We start from the raw sequence: 16,432 nt of genomic DNA, 5'->3' as shown, positions 1-16,432 counted from the left end.
AAAATTTTGGCGACCTGCTACGACAGTCACCAAACAAATCGCCTAAGTCGGACAGGCCCTTAAATCTTTCCCTTCGCGCCTTAAATCTATGTCCTCTGGTTCTTGATTACCCTGCTTTTGGGTAAATAATCTCTGTGCATCTACCCTGTCTATTCCATCTTGATTTCACTTGAATTTGTCTTGAATTTGCATCTCTGAGCAAAGTGAGTGCAGTGAATGCCCTCTCTGGGAAGCTCAAATAATCACAAGGATGAAGGCTCCTGCTGCTCTGTGATTTCTGTAAAGGCCAAATGGGCTGAATTACACAGTGAAGCCTCCGACCAGATTAAATCATTAAAATGTTTGCTCCTTCCTTCTTTGCAACATATTTTCAAGAGGGTTTCCATTTGCACATTCAGCATCATCAGCAATAGAATAATCACATCTGCAAGACATGTATGTACAAGTCTATCTTGCTATTGAGGGCGTGCAGCGTAGGTTTACTAGGTTGATTCCCGGAATGGCGGGACTGTCATATGTAAAAAGACCGGAGTGACTAGGCTTGTATACACTGGAATTTTAAAGGATGAGAGGGGATCTTATCGAAACATATAAGATTATTAAGGGGTTCGACACATTAGAGGCAGGAAACATGTTCCCAATGTTGGGGAGTCCAGAACCAGGAGCCACAGTTTAAGAATAAGGGGCAGGCTATTTAGAACGGAGATGAGGAAAAACTTTTTCAGTCAGAGAGTTGTAAATCTGTGGAATTCTCTTCCTCAGAAGGCAGTGGAGGCCAATTCTCTGAATGCATTCAAGAGAGAGCTAGATAGAGCTCTTAAGGATAGGGGGTATGGGGAGAAGGCAGGAACAGGGTACTAATTGAGAATGATCAGCCATGATCACATTGAATGTCTGACCTTCAGCTGGCTCGAAGGGCCAAATGGCCTACTCCTGCACCTATTGTCTATTGTTTTGAGGATACAAAGCCACCAGCCCTTGTATTTTTCACAGAACAGTAGATAACATTAGTTGCCAGAATCTACTGAGAACACTACAGCATGCTTTATAGTGGAGTAGTTTATTTTCATTTCTAAGCGTGTATTACAAGGCATCAAATATGCAATCACCTGCTTTTTTCAAATGCCAGCCATAAACCAATGTAAACAGCAAAGTTGAGACTTTAGTCAGAGGATCAGAAATATAAGCCTTCAGACACGATAGCAAACGTTAAGACGCAACGGTTATTACTACATCCCCAGTAGTGGTGTCAGAGCTACATTCAATTCTGAATATCATTTGTGCTTAAAAAAGCATGCGATGCTGCAATTTTACGTCAAGGGGAGGGTATGACATTAAAGCTCTGTGTTTGATGCTGATAGTTCTGAGCAGGGGCTGGCAGAGTGTGGATCAACTTACAAAAGCAATGGTCAAGAGGGAAGAAATTCAATACTCAGATCTTTTGATCCTAACTGCTAATTATTTATAGAATGATATAGCACATGAACAGGCCTTTTGCCTACAAAGGCCATTCAGACCATTGTACTTGTCTATACAGCCCCATTTGCGAGCATTCAATCCATATTTTTATTCGGAATAAAAACAAAAAATGTTAACAAAAGTAAGGTGGAATCAGGTACAAAGACACAAAACATGTCAACAATTACATATATGAAAGCACTACAATACAACTTTGAGCCAAATCACGTTCTGCTTTTGTTTGTAGTTTGGTAGAAAACCTCCAAAGACAACCTCCTTACAGTTCACCTGATCTCAGAGGCAAATCGGTCAGACACCAAAACATTTCAACTTTCTTTCCACAATGGACTCATCATTCAACAGTTGGTGAAATGCTTGACTGTTGTTACTAAAACATCCACATTCATATTAATGAGGTCACCACCACTGAATATAAATGAAATTGTTAATATGTGGGTCACTTATTTTTCTTTATTTACCATGTCTAAAACTTCAAGGTGCTTTTAATTAATTTTATCTTCTACTTTAAATAAATGTTATATATTTTTTAATGATTAAAACCTTTTCAAGCTGCTTTTCATGTTCTCAGAGGCAAATAAAAATCGCCTAAAGGCCGGAAACATAGAAACATAGGAAAATAGGTGTAGGAGTAGGCCATTCAGCCCTTTGATTCAGCCCCACCATTCAATATGATCATGACTGATCTTCCAAAATCAGTACCCCGTTCCTGCTTTTTCCCCATATCCCTTGATTCCGTGAGCCCTAAGAGCACAAGGTGGGTTATCAAAACATTGTCAGGGCAATCTGGGAGTGGGGCCTCGAGATCCATCCTATGAGGTCAATTTGCACTTGTGGCACTGGTGTTGAGAATCAGCTTGAAATGTCCTCTAAAATGTATCTAGAGTTGAGAGTGGACAGGTGAGGACCTTTGGCAGTAAGTTCAGACACTGAGTCAAAACTAGAACAGCTTAGGCCAATATCCAAGCATGGCTGAGATTGATCTACTTGTACTCTGTGAACGTACCAGGGAACATAAATGGTAGGCATATCGTTTCAGTTGGTAGCACTCAAAACAGATTATAGAATTCCAGGCACCTCACTTTTTATGCATGTTTGATTTATGCGTTTTTGAAATAACGCACGTTTAATTAATATCAATATCAAATTTATGCACTGTACTTTTGAAATAATGCGCTCAAAGTTACACCTGTTTAAATGTATATATTTAATTTATGCATCTTTGAATTACATGCTCCATTTCAGGAGCGTAACCCCTGAGTAAAGTTTAAAGCATTGAAACAGCCTTACCGATCTTTGATGGTATTTATTCCTCACACTTAGCTCCTTCCATCCTTATCTAAACTATCCAGATGCTAGATGTGTTTATTATTACTTCTGATATTCATGTTTTCTGATTTATTTGGCAGATACAATTTATGCAGTGGTCAAGAAGAATGGCCCACCAATCAGCAGCCCATATTCAACAGGTAAGATACAATTCAGGGACTTAAACTTCTTCCATATCTATAAACTAAAACTTTTGTTTGTTTGTTTGTTTGTTCCTGAACTACTGCCAAAACGGTACACGATAGCGCAACAATTTTAGGCCCACCTTACTCACCGTCGTCCCTTTGCTGCTAATGGAAGAAGTTTCATTGAAATTGGTTATATTTTTTAAGTTATTCACATTTTAAAGTTTAAATCTATCTCCTGGGGTGGGAGGGAGGGGAGGAGGGAGGGAGGATAAGGGGGTTTGAGGGGGATGAAGTGGGGGGGAGGGGGAGGGAGGGAGGAGGGAGGAGGGGCCGGGAGAGAGGGGAGGAGAGGGTGCTGCACCAATGCAGGAGAGGTTTGGGCCCAACGGGTCCACTTGGTCTAGTATTACAATAAATGCTTTACTTGTTCGTTCTTTTCCCCACAGAGGTTGCCTTTGTTAATGAAGGGAACAGTGAAGAAGAAGTCTCCTACGCAGACATTGTTATCCACAATCCAAAACAACGCTACAACCAAAAAGCCAAGGTATTGATAATTGCACCAGAGAAAGGCTCCTTGTTTATTTATCCTTGATGTATCTTAAATACATCAGCAATTGCAGGGCACTCATAGAAATGTCCCCGGAGAGGAATTATATCCAATAAAGTACTCTTCTCACTGTGGCTGCATAGGTATTGTCTGTTTGTTCCAGTTTCCTCACACATTGCAAAGACGTGCAGGTTTGTAGGTTAATTGGCTTCTGTAAAATTGTCCCTCGTGTTTGATAGAACTAGTGTACGATGCATCATTGGTCAGCAGAGACTCGATGTGCCGAAGGGCCTGTTTCCATACTATATCACTAAACTCAACTAAATCCTCTTGCTTATGGCACAGATGTAAAAAATTGTTAATTGATTCACATTGCCCTGTTTTAGTGCCACCACTTCCCTGCCCCATAATCAACATTACCACTGTAGAAAGCTCCTTTAGCATAGTAAAATGTTCCAAGGTGATGTACAGGAACTTTATCAAACAGAATTTGCCACTGAACATCAAAATAATGTTAAAACCGATCACCAAATTTGGTCAAAGAGGTCGGATTAAGGAAGGAGGTGAGGTAGGAAAATAAGGAGATTTTAGAGAGTGGATAATTGTTCTTAGGGTTTCATCAGCTGAAAAATAGAGCTGGCAATAATGGAAAAAATAACCGACACTACAGTTAGATGAGAGCAGATAATGATGTGGGTTCAAAACAGACAATGCTGGAAATACTCAGCAGATCATGCAGCATCTGCGGAAAGAGAAACCGTCAAAGTTTCAGGTCAGATGCCTCATGTCAGAAGGGTTGTAAGATTGACGTTGCATTATTTTAACGGCAGCACCATCCCGTTTCATAACCCACAGAACAGCTTTACAAAGCTCCCACAGCTCAGTAAAATGCCTCAAAGTGGGTCATTGGAAAAATTTCAAGCAGAACTGTTTCTATTTTCTCAAATGCTGCCTGACCGACAGAGGGAAGGGTCTCGACCCGAAGTGTCACCCATTCCTTCTCTCCAGAGATGCTGCCTGTCCCGCTGAGTTACTCCAGCTTGTGTGTCTATCTTCGGTTTAAACGAGAATCCGCAGTTCCTTCTTACACATTTCCTGTTTTTACTTTAATTTTCCAGCATTTGCAGTTTTTTTTTATTACCTCTGTGGTCTGCAGGGCTGGCAGGGGTGGAAAGGGATAGGGCAGCTTGAGGCTTTGAGGACAGGGTGTAGCTTCAAAACAAAGATGACTATTTTAAAATTCAGCCGTTGCTAAACCAACAGTTATTGTTATGCAGCAAGAATGTGTAAGATGGCTGAACAGTAATTGGTGTGAGTTAAAATGTGAGTCTCAGTATCAAGTTGCTTTGGATGAGATTGTGGGAGATGATGCCTGTGGTGGTAAAGCATCAGTAACAGATGAACTGAGGCATGGACCATCTTGGACAATGTAACAGAAGTGGAAATAGTCAGTTAGTCAGTCCGAGTATTTGTTGTGTGGTTAGAGGCAAGGCTGGGCTTGGAGTGGATATATTAATATTCATCGATGTACTGATCTTAACCACATTCCTTGGCAGATAGCACCTGATCCTTCAAACTTCAAAAATTATTTTCATATTTTCTTCAAACAAAGATGGAGGCCATTCAGCCCATCACGTCTCTGCCAGCTCTCAGCACAATCCAATCATTCACTACCCCATTCATTTCTCTGTAACCTATTCTCTGGTAAATTAACATCTCTCCCCCCCCCCCCCCCCCCCCCCACCCCCACTCTACTCCAATTCACTCACCTCACAACTATGTCAGATGCACTGCACAGGACCCAATAACGTTATAAACCTATACATCTTTAGGATGCGGGAAGAAACCACAGCAGATGTAGGAATCCTCATGGTCACATGGAGTATTAACAGATTCCACCCCGTAAAAGACCACAGTTCAGATTTGGTATTCAGTAAGAAAAGACCACAGTTCGGTATTCAGATTCAGTAAAAAAATAACTGCAGATGCTGGTACAAATTGAAGGTATTTATTCACAAAATGCTGGAGTAACTCAGCGGGTTAGGCAGCATCTCAGGAGAGAAGGAATGGGTGACCCGAAACGTCACCCATTCCTTCTCTCCTGAGATGCTGCCTGACCTGCTGAGTTACTCCAGCATTTTGTGAATAAATACCTCAGATTTAAACCAGATCTTTGGAGCTTTGAGACAGCTGTACTAACTACAGTGCCACTATGCCATCCTAATGTAAAGGTTTAACACGCAGAACATTTCCCATCATTTATCTTTGATGCTCCAAATTTAGTTTTGAGCTGAAGTGGAAAGTGGAAGTGTCAGTGCCTTCAGTCAAGTATCAACATTTTGATGATATTTTTCCTGGTGTACACAGAACAGTATAGCACAGGGACAGGCGGGCCAGCCCACAAAGTCCATGCCAAGCACGACGCCAAGTTCATCAAATCTGCCTTGCCTGCACATCATCCATACCTCTCAATTCCTTGCAAAACCAGCATTTTGTGCTATCTTTGTTATAAACCAGCCTCTGCAGATCCTTTTTGTTACTTTCTCATCCAAGTCATTTACAATGCCGTTCACGACTGAAAAACGGAAAAATATCCCTCAACTACTATCATCTTTTAAACTAGAAAAGATCATAAAATAGTAAGACTTTTTCAACATATTGTAACATGACCCTTCTATCACTATGATAGCCTATATTAACATCCACCCAGGCATTATTTATAGACATTTGCAGGTAATGTATGAATCATCAGAAAAATCATAGATAATATGGAAAGTTCTGTGCTCATGTGCCAACCGCTGTTTTTCACAAACCTAAATATAATATAATATAAATTGTACATAATTATAAAATTGCTGATCTGATTTAAACTACTACTTGTTGTCTCAAATGAGTGGATTATTCAATTTCCATTCCACATGGTATATTTTGTTAGTTTCCTCTATCCACAGTTACTGCCTGACCTAAACATTGCCAGTAATCTTGATTTTATTCCACTTGTCCTCGGCATGTGATAGTAATTATACTACTTTTTTGTGTTCATTCAGCAAATATGCGACGTAACGGAGAAAAATGCCAAAAAACATTTGCCGTATGTTTACAGTTCATCTCCTCGCCATCCCGTTGATGATACATCTGAATATTCTGTGGTGCGTGTTTCACGCCAAGACTTGAGGACTGTGTGACCTCGAAATTAGTTCTTAGCTACTTTGCAGCCTCAAGAATGAATTACTCACAAGTGTTCACAGAGTGACATGCAGGACCATTTGTTAATGGGACGAGCCTCCGGAAACTGAGTGACCAATGCCCAAGAGGTCTGTGCTCAGCAATAGACTTCATCGCTTTATAGTTCTTCCTATGGACAAGAGTCTATTGTTCACTTTTCTTCGGTGTTAGATATCCGTAAAGAGTCAAACATTTTGTCAGGCATATTTTAGCCCCAGTTTGTTTTTCTCTTGCAAAAGTCAAAAACATTTGGTAGCTGGACTTCTTCAGGAGATGGCAGCTCCAGGAGTAACTCAATAAGTTGACCATTTTCTCCAAGGGTCTAAAAATGCAATTTCTCAGATGCTTAAATCGGGATCTTCCATTGACTGGAGACAACTGTAAACTGTACTTGCCCATCACCTGTGGAGTTCACATGAAGAAGTATTGGACACTCATCTGACTTTTCCATGCAGTCCGGGCCTTGGCCCAAAACAACGGTCACTGACCTCCCATCCTGCAGAGATCAGTACAGAACTACTTCAATCCTTATACTTCAGCTCCAGGCTGGACTGTGTGCTCACACTGAAATATCATTGAGCTGATGAGAAACATTAACACAGCCAAGCTGCTGTTGTGAACAGTAAAATTATTTGCATGTATTCAACTGTTTGAATGTACAGACACAAATGAAGTTCACCAGTAAAGCAAAAATAAACACACTGGTAATGTCCATACATAAAAATTATGAACTGAAACTTGAATTCTACGTAGAGTGCACTGTGAAAATTCATTGTTTTTTAACTCCATTGCTTTTATGAAATCAGACTGGATTTTGTAATGCTGTCCCAATTAAAATTGGATTTAAAATGGTCCTACAAATTTACAAAACCCAGAAGCTTACAAAATTTATACAGACCAGTTTATTTAGTGGCTGGAAGAGTAAACTGTAGAGCAGTATTAGTAAATTAAGCATGGTCAAAGCAGTGACAAATGGATTTCAATGTAAGACAATGGGCTTAAAAATATAGTTCCTTATAAATGATAGTGAGCTGGATGTGAGGGTAGTTCAATGTGTTGTTTAGGTCCATTATAAAATTATGTAGGTAGGTAGAATAGTGTAAGATCCTGAATTCTGGAAAGATTAGAAGGCAGGGCAATGGGAATAATGGTGAATTGTAAGATCTGGGAAAGGGAAGGGACACCGGAGGTACATGGTCTATTTTTTGGGGGGTCATCAGACCATTTTAACAAATATCCTGTTATTTTCATTGTCAGATTTCTTTTCTAACCCATCCATGATTGCTTTGGGGTTTTTGGGCTGTTCTGTTCCCACACTTACCACTTAATTGAAAACGTGTGAAAACTCACACCTCCAGATTCAGGGACAATTTCTACCCAGCTTTTCTCAGGCAACTGAACCGTTCCATCAACAACAAGAGAGCAGTCCAGAGCTACCATCTGCCTCATTGGAGGCCCTTGGACTATCTTTAATCAGACTTTACTGGACTTTATCTTGTACTAAACATTATTCCCTTTATCGTGTATCTGTACACTGTACACCAGGCAGCAAGGTTCGACTCAATTCTGAATAAAACTGAAATCTTTCCATCATTTCCTCCAAGAGCTAAAGAGCAGATGATGGAACATCAACAAATTGAACCATACCTGCGATTAATTGAATCGTAGATATGCAGTAAATATTGCTCAATAAATATTGAGCGGCACTTTACTTTGACAGTCCAATTACAAATTTATCTGGAAGTAAATGCAGAGGTATTCACAACTTTTGACAGAACCTAATTGTCCCATAACTCGTAAAGAAAACATTATAACTGTTGGAAAATGCTGCAAGTTGTTTATACTCAGAAGATGGTGGGAAATAAACCTGTTGAGTCCCATCTGGGCCTTGACATAAAATATATTAATGAAATAATTAAGAATGCAAAAGGTTAATTCCATGGATACATGTCATCAAAGACCTGTGTTGAAATGAAATGTATATGTTTCTTTTATTTTCATTCTTATTGGAATAACTCAGCGTGTCAGGCAGCATCCCTGGACAACATGGGGAGGTGATGTTTCGGGTCAAGACCCATCTTCAGACTCCAGCACTTTGGGTCCTTTTGTGCACTAACCAGGATCGTCAGTTCTTTGTTCCTGCATGAAACTACATTTGTCGATATCACAGTGGATGACCAAAACTTTGCTCAAAGAGGGAGGAGATCAGCAACATTCTTAAGGAGGTAAGAGCAGTGAAGACTTCAAGCTGTGTGTTGAAGAAAGGAAGCAGAGGAAATAAAATTGAGATGCTGAAGAAGTCAGGATTAGAAATGAGATAAAATCATGCAAAATATTATAACAGAAGGAGATTGTGGATACCTTTATGTTCATGTTGGTTGAAAAAGAGCTATCGGCTTAATCCATGTTCCAGTATTTGGACCATTGCCCCTAGGAGCTCTCTTCCAGTGAACATCCATGTGCCCTTCAAGTGTGGTTACTGGCTTAATCACACCAAGGAGTGGTGAACTCCAAACCTTTACCACTCTCTGGTTAAAGATAAATAATTTGTCCTCTTTAATTCTTATATCAATTTCTTCCATTTTATGCCCCAAATTTGTGACACTTGTACGAACAGAAATAGCTCATCCCATTTACCATCCAGGTGCCTTGTAGTTGCATGCACCTCATATAAATTTCCCCTCACACTACAAACGAGCACAAACCCAGCCTATCCAAGCTGCAGCTCTGTCTTAGATGTTTTCCTTGTTCATAAGCTGTAGGAGCAGAATTAGGCCATTCGACCCATCAGTCTACTCTGCCATTTAATCTTTCCCTCTCAACCCCATTCTCCTGCCTTCTCCCCATAATCCATGACACTTGGTATTGTGACACTTGGTATTCATTCTATAGTAGACACACAATGCTGGAGTAACTCAACGGTTCATGCAGCATCTCGGGAGAGAAGGAATGGGTGGTGTTTCGGGTCAAGACCCTTCTTCAGACTGCATGACCCACTGAGTTACTCCAGCATTGTGTGCCTACCTTTGATTTTAACTAGCATCTGCAGTTTTTTCCTCCTCCTCCTCCAATCCATTTATTCTACATCAGATGTCCTGTCTCACTGATCTCGAGTTCATGATGTCTGTCATAAGCTTTCCTTTTTGCCTTATCTTACCGTTTTTTAATTGTCCAAGGAGCTTGCAGGCAATCTTGCGGGAACGTGTGTATCCTGTTTTCATTTAATCACTTTCCTGAATGTCTCCCATTCCTCTCATTTTAATTTACCTTCAAGTATCTGAACATTTTACTAAAACATGTCTCAGCTGAGTGAAATTTGCTATCACGCAGTTTGCAACCACAGCTCCTTGTTTCATCTTTGACCGTTTCCCCTACTATGTTAACTCTGTGGTCATAACTGCAAACATGATCTCCCACTGTTTCTGGGTGAACGCCAATAACTTGGAAAGTTTTTTAAGGCTGAAGGGACTGATCTTGAGTTGTATCCAGAGAGGAATTCAATCCATTCAGCCCCAGATATCTGCATTCGTCCAGTAACAGTGGGAGAGTATTTTGTGATCCTGACCCGAAATGTCACCTATTCCTGTCTTCCCGAGATGCTGCCTGACCTGTTCATTTACCCCAGTGCCTTGTCCTTGTTTTAGTAAAGCAGCATCTTGTAGTTCCTTGTGTCTCCATGTGGAAGTCTAAACAAGGGAGGCCAATAAAGAGTATCTTGGTCAAATCTTAAGATAATAAAAATGTATGTCAGTGTTGCAACACATTTGATAGCGACGAACAGAATGGGCAATATTAGATTCAAAGAGTCATAGAGTTGTACAGCATAGAAACAGGCACTGCGGCCAACTAGGTCTATGCCGGCCATAATGCCCACACTGATTCCACATCTCTCTATGAAGTACTTAAACGGATGCCTCTTAAATGTTGCAACGGTTCCAACCTCCACCACCTTCCCTGGTAACTCATTTCAGACATCAACTAGTCCTTGTGTGAACATTTACCCCTCAGAACCCTTTCAAGTCTCTTCCCTCACACCTTAAATATTGTATCCTTCATCCTTTCTCTGTGCACGGTGGATGGCTTGATTGTAATTATATGTACTGTAGACTTTTCTTTGACCAGATAGCAAGCAAGCAAAGGTTTTTTACTGTGCCTTGGTACACGTGACAATAATCAACTATACTAAAAAAAAAACTAAAACCCTTGTAATTTTAGACACATTTCAGCCAAATACACCGATCAGCAAAAACATTATGACCACTGACAGGCGGCGTGAATAACATTGATTAACTTGTTACAATGGCACCTGTCAAGGGGTGGGATATATTAGGTAGTAAGTGAACAGTCAGTTCTTGAAGTTGATCTGTTGGATGCAGGAGAAATGGGCAGGAGTAAAGACCTGAGCGACTTTGACAAGGGCCAAATTATTATGGCCAGGCGACTGGGTCAGAGCATCTCTGAAATGGCAAGGCTTGTGGGGTGCTCCCGGTCAGCTGTGGTGAGTATCTACCGACAGTGGTCCGAGGTGGGACAAACCACAAACCGGCGACAGGGTGTTGAGCGCCCAAGGCTCATCGATGCGCGAAGGCAACGAAGGCTATCCCGTCTGGTCCAAACCGACAGAAAGTCTACTGTGGCACAAGTCACAGAAAATGTTAATGGTCACGGGAGGAATGTGTCACAATGCACAGTGCATCGCACTGTGCTGCGTATGGGGCTGCACACGGAGGACCAACAGAACATTAGGCAGGTGGTCATAATGTTTTGACTCATCAGGTCACAATGTTTTGGCTGATCGGTGTACATTGTCTATCTGTGGCATGTATTATTTTATCTTCTTCTCTCATGTCACCTCTCAGCCTCCTTTTATCCACTATTGAGGTCAAAACGATCTATCCTCATAAAACAAATGTATACAGCCCTAAACAAAACCTCTGGTCAAATATCGCCACAAGGTTACATCTGGCCTAATTTGGTTTAGGTCTTTGGCTCATGTGACAAATGGAACCAATAGAAAGAAATCATTGTTTATTGTAAGGCAGTATCTATTATTGTAAGGCAGTATCTATCAACTAATAGTTGAATAAATTTCTGTTCATTCAGTGCTAGAGGCCAGGAAATGCAAGTACTGGAAACAGTAGCAAGGTTGGAAGAGATGTTGGTGAATTGGAGCTCAAAATCAAAATAATTTGTTTGGAAACTGATAATCTTTGCTCAGACATCGCCTCCAGGTAGTGTGATAGTCGCCTAGACTTATCTATGAAATAATTCAAAGAACACAGAACTCAGTTAAAACGTTTTATTTTAACACCAAGGTGGGAGAAGACAGAGACCTGAGTGTACTGTCATTCACTCAAGCACCTGCTTCTGTCCTCTCAAAGAATACCCCGAATACAGGCAATATTTATACAGCCTAAAGCAGCACAAAAAGCACATCCAGTAATTTTCCACAGTTACGTGACATCAGCCAATCCTAACAATAACATAGTAGAGTTCCCATAGTAGAGTTCCTTTAATTGTGTTAGGGAGTCAAACAGGAGTTGCATAGCTATGACAATTAGAGAGGCACCGTTGTGCGATAAGGAGACACCATAGGATCTAGTTCAGAACATTGGAATGTCCTGTCCTCAATAAACCATGAAAAACAACTTCTAAACCCTGAGAAACAACTTCTAATCTGCAGGTGTCTGGTGCCGTGAAGGCCGATTTCCCACGGGAGCATATTCAGCTTAAAATGTCTGCCATAGTTAGCACAAAATGGTTTCCACAGTTTTAACCCTTACAGTAGCGGCCTATAAATGAAATGACAACAGTTGTCAGTGCCTGAATTTTGCTTCCTCATATTAGTGTTATTTTATTCATACTTTTGTTCATATTCATTTTTAATTCATATTTTTGTAGAGATCGTCAAAGAATTTGCAGGAGACATAAGTTATATTATTTTGCTGCCTGAAAGATAACTTTTATATTATAACTGAAAATAATAATGGTGACCAGATTGTACCATATTTGCATGAAACAAAGACGTTATGGTAATTTTGCGGAATAAATTCCATTCGGTCTCTACTTGTTTTTGATCTTCCACTGGCAGACCTAGTTTAACATCAGCATAAATTTATCCAGCAAGCAGTCTCGAGCTATCTGCTCGATTTGATACTTTGATACAGATAGCTTTCAGCCCACTGGCTTGATCGTTATCTGTACACAAATGTTGTTCAATTCATATTTTTTATGATTCATGTCTTTATTGTCAGTGTTCAAATGTCAGGCATTAAAACCCCATCAGATTTTCTGACCTTTAAGAGAATATTTTATAAACTTTTTTCACTAGTTCCACAGAAGACACACTTTAAAACTTGTCTAATCTATGAAGTTTAGTTTAGATCTTATCCTTCTCCTATTACTTGCAAACATTCCATATATGGTACTGCAGAAAATTGAGCTCATTAAAGTAGATGATCTCAACTCGGTTTGCAATGGCAAAATTCGAATGGCCTAATTCTGCTCCTACAACTTATGAACAAGGAAAACATCAGGATTGAACCCAGGAAGAGCAATGTAATTTTCTTCTCAAAGGCCAACGGAAATCTAAAAATCTTACTTGAGCCTCTTGCATTGGTGTGGATTGATAACTTTCTAGGTGAAAGCGTAAATAAATAACCCAATGGATGCGATGTAGAAGCGGATCTAACGCTAGCAGTGTATACAAGAAGCTGACTGGAGGCCATCTGTGAAATTATTTACAATGCAGTAGGTTTGCAATTCAACAAGTTTGCCACCAAATTTGAACCCTGTTTTTCAACGAAAGAAATATAAAATCATCGCAATGAAAAGCCTTCGATTCCCTTGGTTTCCTGCACGAGCGATATAAATGAGCGCCTTGTGATGAAGCTGATAAGTAATGTGTATTCCAGAGCACAGGATGTGGTGCAATGGTACAGATGCAGGAAATGTTGGTTATCGCGAAGCACATGTGACTACATGGTGAGTTGTGCCTGGACCGGATGGCACCCCCTGGAATTTAAAATATTTTGTACTCTTGCTCAGCTGAGCTGATGGCAGAATGTTTGCATTACATGATCACTGTAAACTGTGTAGCAAATAACTTGAGTCTTTCTTCTGTTTGCAATGTGCTCCACCACTGAGTCGCATGATGGCTCAGCCCTTAACTGGGTGCTCCCCCCTTGCATAACACAGGTCGGTTTCCCGTATTCTGCTCTGTTACTTGGTGCTACTCATTGTGAGAGTGCAGTGGTCTCCTATTTCATACTTCCATGTGGCATAGAAGGGGGCCAACTGGCCCAATGTGTGGGTTGACAGAGTATTCCCATCAGTGGACTTACTTTCAACCTCTAACAAAGCCTGATACTTCCACAACCACTTCTAATTCACAGACGTCAATGAATCTGCAAACCCGCAGGTTTTTGGGGTGTGGGAGGAAACCTGTGCAGTATCACGGGGGAATCTAGATTAAGATGTAGAAACAAGAGTCAGAATTACCTTTATTGTCATCCAAAAAAAACAGTCTTTTGGATGAGATTTCCGTCACCCACAGTCCAACAATAAGAGCAATAAAAATAAGCAATAACACACACAATCACAAACCAACACAAAACAAAAAAAGAAACATCCATCACAGTGAGTCTCCTCCAGTCACCTCCTCACTGTGATGGAAGGACAGAATGTATTTTCTCTTCCCCTGCCGTCTTCTCCCGCGGTCAGGCTGTTGAAGTTGCCACGTTCCAGGCCGCGTCGGATGGTGAAAGAGCTGCAGATGCTGGTTTATGCCAAAGATAGACATAAAATGCTGGAGCAATTCAGCGGGTCAGGCAGCATCTCTGGAGGAAAAGGATGGGTGCTGTTTCGGGTTAGGACCATTCTTCAGACTCCGTCTTCAGACTTTAGCACCTGAAGAAGGGTCCCAACCCGAGACGTCTCCCATCCTTTTTCTCCAGAGATGTTACCTGACCCACTGAGTTACTCCAGCACTTTGTGTCTATCAAAGATTAAGAAGCATAGCATTACACAGCATGGATACAGCCCTTTCAACTCAATTTATCAATCCTTTCCTTATTTATGCTAATCCCATTTGCCTGCTTTTGGCCCATATCAGTCTAATCCTGCCCTGTCCAACTGTCCTGTAAATGTTGTTATTGTACTTGCTTCCAGCATCTCCTCAAACTCTACACAGACTGTGCACAAGGTCAGGATTGAACCCAGGTAACTAGATCTGTCATTTCAGTCAATGGTTCAGTAAAGACTTGAGGTAAAGGATCTAAGAATATGCCCAAGCCAGGTGACCTTTTGTGTGCTGGTCACAGAAATGGATCTGCAATCACCCATTACAAAACTTCCATAAAATGAATGCCATTGAGGGCTGGTCTCTGAAAAGTCCCCAGGTGTCTCGGTCTTATTTAGAAACAGTGAGAAACCATGAATCAACTGAAGTTAGCATTGTCAGGAAAATCTGACACCTAGGGAAAGGTGTCATCATGATTTTTCACACATTGTGGAAACTTGGCTTCAATAAATGGGTATTTTCTATAAGTAAACTTCAGTTATTTTGAAGCCAGTATCACATGTGAAACTGATGTGCACCCCGAACTGTGAGATTGTGATTATTTGCCTGTATTTTTCTCACCTTGTTATGGTTCACATCAGTCAATACAGGCATGAACCCGTGTTCATGATCAAGTCAACAGTAACCTCCTCCCATCGCCCCAGTTCAGATATTAAGCATAATGCAAGGTGGAAGGCTCAGACTGCAGTGTTTGAGAAGTGGCCATTCAGAAACCAAGGTAATAGCAAGTCTCCAGCTATGGTGTAAAGAGTTTGATAAATGTTTTGTTTAGGAATGAACTGCAGATGCCTGTTTATACCGAAGGTAGAAACAAAAAGCTGGAGTAACTCAGTGGGTCAGGAGGCATTTCTGGGGAGAAAAGGAATAGGTGATGTTTCCGTTCAGAACCCTTCAGACTGAAAAATAGAAGTGATGGGGGGGGGGGGGTAAACTAGAGGGTAGAAAATGGCAGAATAAATTAGAACTGACAACAGATGACCTCAGGAAGAGTGGAGTCCATAATAGCCCATTGTTGGCTGGGGAAGATGTGCTAATGAGAGGGATAAAAGATGTGAAGAGTGGAAAAGCTAGTTCAACTAGAGAGGGGAGGGGAGGGGATGCAGGTGTTTCTTGAAATGTTATGTCCAATACAGTATATGTGGTGACATGCATCAGATCCCTTCAGCACACACTCGTGAGTTTTCTTAAGTTTGACTTGTAATGCAGCCCATGCGGGCATCTTAAACACTTCACAAACTCCTCCCCTTGTTTGGGATCTTATAGAAACTTACAGGGGATCTTATAGAAACTTACAGGGGATCTTATAGAAACTTACAGGGGATCTTATAGAAACTTACAGGGGATCTTATAGAAACTTACAAAATTCTTAAGGGGTTGGACAGGCTAGATGCAGGAAGATTGTTCCCGATGTTGGGGAAGTCCAGAACAAGGGGTCAGAGTTTAAGGATTAGGGGGAAGTCTTTTAGGACTGAGATGAGAACGTTTTATTTCACACAGAGTGGTGAATCTGTGGTATTCTCTGCCACAGAAGGTAGTTGAGGCCAGTTCATTGGCAATATTTAAGAGGGAGTTAGATGTGGCCCTTGTGGCTAAAGGGATCAGGGGGTATGGAGAGAAGGCAGGTACAGGATACTGAGTTGGATGATC

General features: G+C 40.9%; 1 protein-coding gene across 1 annotated transcript in view; it reads left to right on the top strand.

Annotated features, from left to right (window-relative positions):
* LOC144608599 (sialic acid-binding Ig-like lectin 13) overlaps window positions 1-6,665 on the top strand; it is a 34,363-nt gene extending 27,698 nt beyond the window's left edge. Inside the window, exons 8-10 of the mRNA XM_078426554.1 lie at window positions 2,886-2,945; window positions 3,380-3,477; window positions 6,528-6,665. Of these exons, the coding sequence (XP_078282680.1) occupies window positions 2,886-2,945; window positions 3,380-3,477; window positions 6,528-6,665 (296 nt within the window). The remainder of the gene's footprint in view (window positions 1-2,885; window positions 2,946-3,379; window positions 3,478-6,527) is intronic.
* Window positions 6,666-16,432: the final 9,767 nt, after the last annotated feature.

The sequence above is a fragment of the Rhinoraja longicauda genome, chromosome 32 (genome assembly GCF_053455715.1).
Source record: "Rhinoraja longicauda isolate Sanriku21f chromosome 32, sRhiLon1.1, whole genome shotgun sequence".
NCBI classification, from domain to species: Eukaryota; Metazoa; Chordata; class Chondrichthyes; order Rajiformes; family Arhynchobatidae; genus Rhinoraja; species Rhinoraja longicauda.
The sequence above is the reverse complement of the archived record's forward strand: the minus strand, read 5'-3'. Positions and strand labels throughout refer to the sequence as shown.